Genomic DNA, 12,212 nt, shown 5'->3' on the forward strand with positions numbered 1-12,212 from the left:
CCTAGAAAAATATAGGACTGCACATTGCTGAAGGGAGATCCAAGAGGAAGGAGAGGACAGAGTGGTTTGCTGTACCCCAAAACATTGTCTTCCATTCAAATTGAGGGCTAACTCATCAACTCAAAGGCATTCTAAGACACAATGTAAAACATTAAATTAAAGGTCTTTGCCATTAATAAATCCACCTGCATCACAATTATTTTAAAGGTCATCACATAGGTGTTTATTAGGCATCTGCCGTGTGTTTCAACACTTAATCAAGTTTGAGCTGAAGCTGCTCTCTGTGTCTATGTGGAATTACAGAGGCTCACGAATATCTGACCCACGCTGCCTGGGGACTCAACGTCATCATTTGAAAGACTAGAGAAAATAAAGGATACAGTTCCTTTTATCTCAAATTGCCATTTGGAGAGGGACACAAATTTAGCCTGATCCCCTAAGACAAGAGTAGGTTTTGTTCTATCAATTGGTGAGATGTAGAACTCCATTCTGAGTAATCCTGCCCTGCAGAGAAATGGAAAAGCTGCTCACTCTCATTCCGGAAATCCCTACTCTGTAATCGAGCACAAAAATCATGCAGGCATTAGGGTTCTAGTTGATCACAGAAGTTAGCCTAAGAAAATGCCCCTGCAATCAGCCTGCTCATCTGCAAGATGAGCAGAAATTCAAATCCCAGGATGTTATTTATAACAATAAACATTTTTAAAGAGTATCAATAACATATACTTAACTTCATCATTAACGGTTTTCCTTCTTAACAAGGTTAAAATTCACCTCCAAATTGTAATGCTGGTGCAAAATGGTAGTTTGTTCATTATGAAAGTACCTCCCTAACACCCTTCTGCCAACTTTGCATCTATCACTGGAGGAAAAACTTCCTACTATAGCTACTGACATTTCATGGGAGAAGGGATACAACCAGGTGTTAAAATGGGTCACGTCTCCTGCCTTCTGGACTGTCCTCTTTCCTAAGGTTGTCACCAATTATAGCTTACCCGTGATAAATCACACGATGCCTAATACAACTGACCAAAACATTAGACAATCTAATCTAAATGTAATTGTATAACACTCTTCATCAAATCGCTCTTTTCAACTATGTCTCCTGGCATGGCAAAATTATAAAGATGAGACACTTAGTTGTACTAAGGACAATAATTCGTTTTACCTCAAATTTGCTAAGAAAGAAACTAAGAGTGAAATAAAAATCATTTTCCAGAATTAATCAATACAACAAAATCTTCCCTCAAATGTGGTAAGAAAAAAACAAGGGGGGTGGGAAAAATTGTTTCCTAGAATTTACAGGAGATGCTAATAGAATCATTCTATCACAGTATGACATTAAAAATTTGACAGTGTTTCAGTTAAAGAGAGAGAGATTTCTTTTCATTTTTTGACATGACTAGCATTCCATAAACTTCAGGAAAAATCAGAAAAAAATCTAAACGATAAAAACAAAATAACATATTTGCATAATTATCTTTGGTTGAGAAAATGGTGAAGAAATTGCCTGAGAGTAAATATACCTTTGTCTGCAGGATGACAGTGTTGATGCAGAATCTGCTCTTTTTGAAATCTGGTTTAATTTGCTCATTTAAAAGTCGTCAAAAAATGGCAGTTTTCCTTCCCTCAGCTTCAAGGGCATTATTTCCCCAGTTTCATCTCTTTGCAGAGAGAGGCAATCAGCCTCTCTCCTTTTAATAAACTTGAGTTTTCAAATGCCAATTTTATATGAGTTTTCTCTTTACACACACACACACACACACACACACACAAAACATTAAATATTATATACTTTTCTTTGAAGGCTTTCTCTATCCAGTGGACTAAAAATAAACAATGTTATCATCAGGACCATAAGGTACACAATTTAGTATTTATTGAAGGAAATGGTTCTGCTTCTCAACCAATACCTTAAAATAACCTAATAGGTTGCTAGGTAGTTAAAGCAGGCAGTTTTCTGATCAATACTACACCTCTCTAGACCGGTATGTTTATAAATGGCTTCCTACAATGGAGTTTTTAAAGATATATGTTATTATGGAGTCTAAATTCTTTTTAGCTCATTATATAGAATAAGACTGCATTATACCAATACTACCTTATTCAAAAGCATATTTTAAATAATGAATTCCCCAGCTTACAAGGCACTTTACTCTTCTAGAGAAAAATATTACATTCTAATTCCAATTCTATTTAATTTAACGCAGACTTCTGCATTTCAAGTAATTATAACTTATTGAAATTATATAAAAATTAAGATCTATTTAAAAGTGTTTTTTGAATACATAAAGTTCACTTCTCTTCCTAATTGAAAAAAATTTACTAAATATCCAGTTATGTGCTAGACATTGTGCCAAGTGTTGGAAATTCCAAGAAATATCATCATTCTAGAAGTCCAAGAAAGGAACCAAGCAATGAAAGAAATTTTAAGATACATAAAAGTAAAAAGCCTCACTTATGATTCATGCATTTCAAGTGTTTTCCTTTGGCGTTGTCCCAGGGCCCCACTATTAGAAGTACTGCAAAGCCAGGAGCAGACAGAGCCAGCATCTGGCTTTGAGAATCACTGAATATAACTCATCTACACCTCCTAGGTATTAAAAATGAGATCTACATTAGCTCTGTGAAGGCACCTGGCTCTTCAGAATTTAAATGATAAACATGAAAGTATTGTCTTAATTCATTCTTACCCCTGAATGGCTCAAGTTTTTTCTTCTGTGCCTGAACAAGTCCCAATTATTCAGTCTGCTTTTCTAACATGGTCAAGATTTTACGAGTCATTTGTCACACTTACATCTGCCTACCATCAAATTTCAGATCAGAGTCTAGGATCTTCAAAAACCTGCTGGAATATTAGTGAAGATGTACTCCTATGCCTCCATGAGTTGCTGAAATGTCCATATAGTGCTTCTGAAAAGAGGTTACATTATATCTTTGGATATACTTTCCACTATCTTCAATATGCCCTCAACAATGAGAGGGAAAAGCACCCAGCAGAGGACAAAGCTGCCATATTTTGATTTGGCCACTATTGTGGGTGCAACTGTGGAGTGGAACCCTGTCCTCTATGAAGCTATACTGAAGACATACCCCCTAGTGCCTGTGACTGTGACCCTATTTGGAAACAGGATCTTTGCAGACGTAACTGAGTTAAGATGAGGTCATACTGGATCAGGGTAGACTCTGATCCAGTGACTAGTGTCCTTATAGAAAGAACAAAGTCTGGACACACGGACATGCAGGTTAAATGTCATGTGGAGACCAGCACAAAGACTGGAATGTCGGATCTACCAGCCAAGGAATGTCAAAACAGTGCTGGCGACCACCACAAGCTAGGAAGGGGCAAAGAAGGATTCTTCCCTAAAGACTTCAGAGCGGCCACAGCCCTGCTAATATCCTGCTTTCGGACTTCTGGCCTCTAGAACTTTGGGAGAACACATTTCTATTGTTTTAAGCCAACTGGCTTGTGGCAATTTGTTATGGGAGCCCTAAGAGACTAAGATAGCCATTCCCCAGTGATGACAGGTTATTCCACTGTCAGAAAAAGTCACCTTATGAAGGAGGAGTGTACAATTCAAGGGACGTGGGTGGCTCATCCTACTATCACCCATCCATGCTGTTGTTGGGAGGCAGACCTGGGTCCTCCTTTTGGACCTGTCACTTACTGGATATGCTAACTTACAGAAGCAAAGTAGATTTTCTGAGCTTTAGCTTCTCCACCTACAAAATTGGAGTGATATAATGTATCTTACAAGATCAGGGCAAAGATTCTGCATAAAGTACGCAGTGCATTTTGCAGAGTGCTTGGACACATGGTGGCCAGTCAAACTACTAGGATTTTGTAAAGAAAACTGCGCATATCAAACATAAAGTTGTGTTGGTGACGGGGTAAGGTGAGATTTCTACAGGGAAAAGAAACCGGCCAGACCCCATCCTTAGACAAGTTCTGTTCTTTGCAAGTCATAATTAAAATAACAATAGGAAAGATGAAAGACTATGATATGGAGCCCAAAGCAGGTATGTAGCAAACACAAACCTTGGCTGTGCTGATCCATCGGACTCTGAGGAGGACCCATTCCTGGGTGAGGTGGTCGCATAGCAGTGCCTTTCATGGATCCACAATGGATGTCTTCAACCCCCTTGTCGTGCATACCATCCATGGGCTGAAACATTGATAGGACATCAGTTAGGCACCTCTTTAAGGCACAATATTTCTATCTGGTGCTTTAAGAGCCCATCCTATAAAGTCTTCAAAGTTGTGGCCCAATCATCTATTATCCACATGATAGCCATATATTTTTACATTTATATTACATATATTACTATATACTACATAGATTTCATAGATGGGGGACAAAAAAAATAAATAAAAAAGACTACACCAATAGGATCAGCAAAGCTACCTGTTAAGTCAAAAGTTAAGGCTTTAAACAGTTGAAAGGTTTTTGGTTATGTCAAAACCTGCAAATAAAAATGAAGTCCTGTTGACAAGGCAGACAAATATAAGCTATTCTTCTACACCCTTTTAAGTAAGTCCTGAAACCTGCTGTATGTTGAAGTGAGTCCAAAGTCAGAATGGAAGAAGAAAGACTCTTTGAAATGTCTGTGATGATCTATTTTTTGGGTAATTTTTTTTCATCAGAGGGGAAGGAACCTATGGAAAGTTTAAAAGTTGAAACCAGAAAGTTCCATGGCAGTTGGGAAAAGAAAAACAGACAGGGTACAGCAGTGAATGGGGGTAAGCACCAAAAGGGAAAGAGGCTGAAGTAGGTGAAGCTGTACTACAGACGGAGGAAGGAAGAAAAAAGGCGAAAGGCAGAGTTTGGCAAAGAAGAACACAGGGGCTGGAAAGAGGGCTTGAGGGCTTGAGGCCTTGGACACAACAGACACCCAAGAAACAGCCACTGAATGGACACTAATCCAATCCAGAATTGGGCAACAGAGCATGTGTTTGAGAAAGGAAAAGTCTATTCCTCCCCAAACTGGAATAGCAATTTTCAAAGCAGCCTGAAAGGAATATTTCCAGGAGTTTATAGAAACCAAATGACTTTGAGCAAGAAAGTATGAGTGTTTGCAGTTTTGGAGAAAGGAAAGTTAATTTCTGCAGAGTCAAAAGCACGCACTTGAAAAGAGGAGAAATTTACCATAAAGAGGATGTTCAGAAGAAAAATGGGAAGAATTTGGTATAAAGAGTGTCTCTGAGTCTGTTAAATAGTAATAATAGAGAGGAAATCAAAGCAACGCAGCAGATGTATTTAGGCCACTTGTTTATTTATTTCCAGCAATGTTGAAAAGCAAAAAGCTGAAGCTCAGAGGGAGACGGAGGAGAAAAGACAAGGAATAAAGCTGCCTATAAAAAGATTTTCAGAAAGTGAAGCATCTGGTCAGCAGGTGTGAACTCCAGGCACGTCACCATGTTCTCACCCAGGGAATTATCTGAGGGTCTGCGGGCCGAAGAAAAGCAGGATGAGAAAATGCAGAACTTGCAGAATGAGAACAAAACAAAAAAAGAGCATCAATGGGGGTAGAGAATAGGAGAAAACGTGACAAAGATGCTAGAGAACAAAACAGAAGGGATCAGAAGATATAATTATAAATAAAAACGATTCAGAACGTAACGATGACCTAACACTTATGAATATGTTTAACTTTTAAAGGTGAGCTAAATATTTCCTTCAAATCTTATCTTTCATTTCGAAGGTGAAAGCATCCTTAAACCCTCCCCAAATTATTTCACCTACGTGTACCAAGGTTTGCAATTGACAGATCCAGTCTACAATACAATCCTCCAATTAATACAATATGAACACAAGACAATGTAATGACTTTCTATGTCTATATATTCAGTGTGTCTCCTAATAAATAGGATATGGAAAATAAGCATTTATATACATACCTGACAAGCTAAAAACCTGTATTTAAAAAAAATCAAAAAAGCAGGGAGAGATACTGGAGATATTATAGGGCTATCCATGATATAGTTAAATGAAAAAGAAGTCTCAAAGTAATTAACAATGATGATATGATTTGATTATGGTAAAAGAAAAAAAATTTTAAATATATCACCTGAATATGCAAATCTATGCTTAGATGGCATTTTTGTTGAAGCTGGAGAAAAGTAAGGTGCAAAAAGCGTATATACAGTGCTCACTTCAGCAGCACATATACTAGAATTGGAATGATGCAAAGATTAGCATGGCACGCAAACTCATGAAGTGTTCCATATTTTTTACAAAAAGAAACGCGTTTGAGTCAGTTTTAATAAGGTGGATGAACCTGGAGCCTATTATACAGAGTGAAGTAAGTCAGAAAGAAAAAGACAAATACTGTAGATTAACAAATACATATGGAATCTAGAAAGATGGTACCGACAATCCTATGTGCAGAGCAGCAAAGGAGACAGATGTAAAAACAGACATTTGGACTCAGCGAGAGAAGGCAAGGGTGGGATGATCTGAGAGAACACCATTAACATGTGTACATTACCATACATAAAATAGATGACCAGTGAAAGTTTGGTGCAGGATCCCCAAAACCAGTGCTCTGGGAACAGCCCAGAGGGATAGGGTAGGGAGGGAGGCAGAAGGGGGGTTCCAGATGGGGGGGATACACATGTATACCTGTAGCTGACTCATTTTGATATTTGGCAAAAACCATCACAATATTGTAATTATTTTCCAATTAAAATTAATTAACTAATTTAAAAACACATCATACAGTCTTAGTCAAAATTTAAGGGAAAAAAGTATGTACAATAAGCTGTTACCTGGGGTGAACCACTTATTTTATTTAGATCAATATGGTTTTACTTTTCAAAATAAGCATATATTAATTTTTTTATTTGAAAACCATCAAATAACAAAAATTTGTGAAAAATGGATCTTTCCTTCCTGAGCTGCAACGCCTTACCTTAAAATTGACCTCCAGTTCTACCAATTAAAGAAAAGACTTGTACTTTTTTGCAGTAACCTTTCTGTTTCAAACCAGTATCTTCCACAATTCACCTATTTAACACCAAGAAGCATCCTCACTATCTTATCTACCTGTGATATCATCCAAAAAAGATGTAAAACGGCCATACATCTCATCAGGCCTAACCTTCAGGTAATATACAGTGGCTACTCCCACCCTTCAACGCAAATTGTCACAGAAGATTTTGTTTGCTTTCTCAAAAGGCCATTCTCTCTGTTTCACATCTCCTACAAAGCCATAATACCAAAGTCATACCGTTATGATCATCCCCACAGCAACAACCTGAATCTCACGAATGACAGATTATTATAACCTTAATAACAACTGGGCCTGGGCTCCGCAAAATCAGAGCCCTCTTCCAAAACCAGAATAAAGCCACTTCACAGACAGACAGCAAAGTGCATTTTCAAGGATTCTCTAGAAACTGTTTTATTTCTATCAAGGCTTTTTTGAAAATATTCTTTAGGAAAAGACTCACTTTCCCTTTTCCTCTTTGGGACCTATGGGATCTTTTCAGGGAAGGATAATTTTCAGTATGTTACTCATAGATGGTATAAGTTACTTAACAGACGTAGTTGGGGAAAAAAAGTAAGACTTAACTCCTACTTCTTCACCAAGTCAAAATACCTGCAACCCCCAATCTACAGAATCTGTCAAAGCTGCATATTATAGCTAACACTGTTTTAAAAGCCAAGAGCAAGTCTTCCTGACAGTGCAACATCTGTAACCATAAAAGAGTCTAAGAAGGTATGTTTTTAATAAGGTGAGAGTGAAAGTGAAGTTGCTCAGTTGTGCCTGACTCTTTGCGACACCGTGGACTGTAGCCCACCAGGCTCCTCTGTCCGTGGGATTCCTCGGGCAAGAATACCGGAGTGGGTTGCCATTTCCTTCTCCAGGGGATCTTCCCGACCTAGGAATCGAACCCAAGTCTCCCACATTGCAGGCAGACGCTTTAATCTCTGAGTCACCAGGTAAGGTACAAGATAAGAAAAAAACCTAGCTGATTCTCTTGTTAACCATAATAGAAAAAAAGAGGGGGCAAGGGTTGGTTATCAGGGATTATTAGCCATCCATGACTCAGAAGACAAGACTGGGAAGGGGAATGAACTCACCTTGTGCATCTGATGCATGCCTTCCTGAGGGAAGTCAGCAGACCCCATCGACGGCATAGGGTGTGAGACACTAGGAGGCCCAGGACTTGGCCCCATCATACTGTGGACGGAACCGGGGGATGGTCCGGGTCCTGGACTGGGCCCAAGAATGGGTCCAGGAGAGGGTCCCGGCCCTGGCGAAGGCCCCGGGTGGGGCATCGCGCCAGGGTCTGTGGGTGTGGACATCTACTTCTCCTGTCTCTGCCAGTCGGTACAGTGATACTGAGTTGGAAAGAAGAAAAGAGAAAGGGATGTTTTAAACATGATGTTAAGATCAGAATAAAACAGTTGTTAGTATTCGGTGGTGCCACTTCTGTAACAAACATCAAATAGAACTCCCCTGTCTGGTCCAGATGCTTCAGAGGGCGTATACATATCCATCTGCCCTCCTCTTTATGAAGACCACTTGTTTAAAAGAAAAAACAACTCTAAATGATTCTCCAGAAAGATATAAATCATCTAAGATGGGGGAAAAAAAGGCTCACTGGAGAAACTAAAATTTAACACATAAGCAGAATTCTAAACAAGCTTGAAATTTATTACTGAAGTCAACAGATGCTCTCCATTACTTGGGCACCTTACTAGTCATTAACCGCCCCCCCCCCAAAGCCGTTAAAATATAAAATTCCTAAAGACGTACCCAACCAAGACCCACTTGCATAAGTCAATGGGCATTCAAACTTCTCAGAGATTTCTAGATAGTCAAAAGGGGGGGAAAGTACAATTCCATAAACTGAGAATGAAAGGGAATTGCCAATCATGGGAAAAACAGAGGTTATGGGAGTTGGACAAATATGGGTTCAAATATCCACGTATACAATTACGCATGGAGACTAAAATGCAATAGTACACGTAAAACCACAGCTCTGCGTCCAGCACAACAAGCAGTTACTCTTACTGAGCATTATTCCCCACCCCTGCCACCTCCACTGCAGCAGAAATGAATAGGAGGGACAGGTTAAGATGTGGTCCTCCCCCAAGTTAATGGATAGAAGACCACATGTACAGTTGAAGCCAGAAATTCATCCCAGCCCTCTGTGGGGTTCAAGAGTCACAAGAGAAGTCATCTATGACTCCTGGATTTCCGCACGTTGATAAGGTGCGGAAATTTCAGTTCTCCAGCAAAGCAATATACGATCTCCTACGTGCCAAGACTTTCCGGCATCCCCACTGGGGAACTGCCTCATGGGGTGGGTACAACTGACTCTTGGATATGAGCCAAAATGACTAAATAAGCTGTTTTCTGAATTCTGATGTCTCCATGATCCAGAATGACCCCAGGATAGTCATGATGATTTATTATGTCACCTGGGGCACACACCTGTATGCACAAAATTCTGATGCCGAACTCACAAAATCCGAAATGGACATGTGTGCCCACTGACGAGTGGCAGGGTTGAAATTAGACCATAGGGTCTTGGTCACCCACAGCGGGGCTCTGTCCACAGAAAAATGACAGGTTAGAGGGGAAACTAAAACACACACACACACACAAAAACACACACAACACACACACACAACACACACACACACATTACTTCCATTCTTAGCTAACTACCATCACCTCTCTGTCCACAGAGAAGTGACAGGTTAGAGGGGAAACTAAAACACACACACACACACACACACACACACACACACACACACAAACTTCCATTCTTAGCTAACTACCATCACCTCTCGAGGAATCTCTAGAATGTGAGGGCCATGAGGGCAAGGACTTGCTCTTCCTTGCTCCTGTTTCCCCAGCACATCCAACCAGTGTGGAGTAAAAAACAAAACAAAACACTGAATCAACTATAGACAAAACTGCATGGACAAACTATTAATACAGTCAATTATTAAAAAGTAAAAAATTAGGAGAGCAATCAGCGTTCAAGGTATGCTCAAACAAAGAAATCTTAACAGTGGAGGCAAGGATTTGGGCCAATCTGATAAATGAATTAGGGCTAAAACAGGAAGCGATGAAAGGCTGCTTGGGAGCGATTTCGAGCAAGGGATCACTCAAACTGCTTTGCTGATACAAGAGGGGACTAAGAGAACCCAGTTCAAGTGGTTTCTAAAACAACAGGGAAGCTCGGATGGTGAATTATAGCTTTGAATTCACTAGAGAGCCAAATGTTATTATTTTCTCTTTGTGATTAACAAAGCAGGCAGAAGTAACCTTTTTTTTTGGCATTCCACCCTCTCACATACACAAACACACACACACGTACACACACACACACATATTCAGTCAGCATTTTAAATTTAGGAAGCTGACGTCAATTCAGGGGTACTCCAAGTTTAAATGTTCTTTCATGTATATCAGCAAACTAATAAACCCCTTTATTTTCTAGTGAATAAAAGGAAATTGCTTACTTCCTGTTATGGTTTACCTTGAAACTGGCTTCAGTGGCTATGATGGTAAGATACCACAAGTTTGAACAATGAAGACACAAATGCTCAGTCAGCCTGGTAGTCCTACTTTTCATGTTTTATATTTTAATATCTAATGATTTGCTCTGTATATAATGATTTTCACCTGGGAATCTCATAGCAGGTTGTAATGAATGGTATACAGTCCCATAAAAACGCTCATTTTTTGTTATAGGAAACTACTAAAAACTTCTTAGGGGAACACATAGGAGATAGGAAGTAGGGAAGTATGGGTATATAGAGGAATGTTAACATGCCACATGGGAAACTTTTTCTTAAGACGAGAATCTTTAGAAGCATGCCCTTAATGCATGTGTCCATGAAATAGCATAGATGAGCACACACACAAGAAGTTAGCTCAGAGGAACAGGACAGTCTAACAAATGAGCAAGCGTGCCTCATGCTGCCCAGCTAAGGGATCTGGACTACTGTGCAAATTGAACGTGACTCTCTGGCTTCTGACTGGGAGCCCAGAGACCTTGGGTTCCTGTCCGCCAATCTCAGGGCCGCCACCAACCCTCAGGGTCCCGGGCAAAGCGCCTTTCTTCTGGGGCCTCTCAGTTTCCTTGGAGCTTGGACTCGGAGCATCTTAAGGCTCCCTGCATCTGCCAATCCATGACTTGCAGCATCTCCTGATTCCTCCAGTCTTCCGTGTGGGGGCACTCATCAGTGACCCTCCCAGCAGGACCTGGGATTCGTGCTGTCCCACCATCCCCCAAAGATGCACCCAAAGAGGAGCACCTTTCAGAGATGAGGGCGCCGTCCTGGCCTCCTTTTCCTTCCTCGTCGTTTCTGATGGCAACTTCATTGTACAGCTCCAAGACCTAATCAGACTTTCTCACAGTGTAAAACAACTTGGGGGTGGAGATTATAAAGAGGGGCGAGTCTTGAGCAGAGGTGCAGGTCATGACTAAGTCCCTGTGGTTAGGGTTGAAAGTCCAGTACTGATCAAGCCATCTTCTCCCTCACCCATCCTCCTGCCCCCTCTGCCCAGAAATCCAAACCCTTTTCCTCTTTCTTCCAAGCACTGATGAAGTGAGGTAGATGGGGTGGTGATGGTGGGGTTGGGGGCAGGATGAATGCGGGAGAGGCTACAGCTCTGGTCACCTTGATGGGGCGGGAGCTCTTGGTCTCTCCACAAAGTTAACACTCAAAATCTATTTTTATCTGGTGTTGGAGGGGGAGGGGGTGAGTTTTACATAGTCACCAAAAAGAACGACCTGCTCCACAATTACGCAGCCAATATAATGAAGAGAATGTGTGTGTGTGAGGAGATGAAACACACAGACAGGGCCATACACTGGCACTGCCAACACCACCCCCGCCTCCATCCTCCCTGCAACGCTTCCCTCTACCTCACACCAGCACTCCCTGAGGGTCAGGCCGCTGTGTTCTTAGCCAAGAATTTTTCAGCAGTACACCCTGTCTTTTTTCGTCCTGACCCTGCCTTTACAACCGTGGAGTGCGTGCTTTTAAAAATAAAAGTCGTTGGTGCTTCCCACAACTCCAGCCACCGCAGACATCTTCCCTCTGCCCGAACCTCCTTCCTCTCCCCTTTGCAGAAAGCACGAAAGCCCCTGGGCACACCCATCTGCATATTAAAAGAAGTTCAACTTCATGGAATTTTAAGGGTCACCAGTCCAACCAAGACAACCAGCGACAAAACAT

At 40.8% G+C, this 12,212-nt stretch overlaps 1 protein-coding gene across 5 annotated transcripts in view; it reads right to left on the bottom strand.

Moving 5' to 3' along the window:
- Positions 1 to 12,212, bottom strand: part of SMARCA2 (SWI/SNF related, matrix associated, actin dependent regulator of chromatin, subfamily a, member 2) — a 176,582-nt gene that overhangs the window by 154,863 nt on the left and 9,507 nt on the right. For 2 of the 5 annotated variants that reach the window (XM_052644457.1, XM_052644453.1), the window contains exons 2-4: positions 9,448 to 9,564; positions 8,088 to 8,348; positions 4,040 to 4,166 (exon numbers count right to left, since the gene is read on the bottom strand). In XM_052644457.1, coding sequence (XP_052500417.1) covers positions 4,040 to 4,166; positions 8,088 to 8,312 — 352 coding nt within the window. In that variant the 5' untranslated portion in view covers positions 8,313 to 8,348; positions 9,448 to 9,564. Of the gene's footprint in view, positions 1 to 4,039; positions 4,167 to 8,087; positions 8,349 to 9,447; positions 9,565 to 11,285; positions 11,374 to 12,212 lie in introns of those variants that run through there. The other 3 variants (XM_052644454.1, XM_052644455.1, XM_052644456.1) reach the window with 2 other exon arrangements.

Source organism: Budorcas taxicolor, chromosome 8 (assembly GCF_023091745.1).
Source record: "Budorcas taxicolor isolate Tak-1 chromosome 8, Takin1.1, whole genome shotgun sequence".
In the NCBI taxonomy this organism is placed as follows: domain Eukaryota; kingdom Metazoa; phylum Chordata; class Mammalia; order Artiodactyla; family Bovidae; genus Budorcas; species Budorcas taxicolor.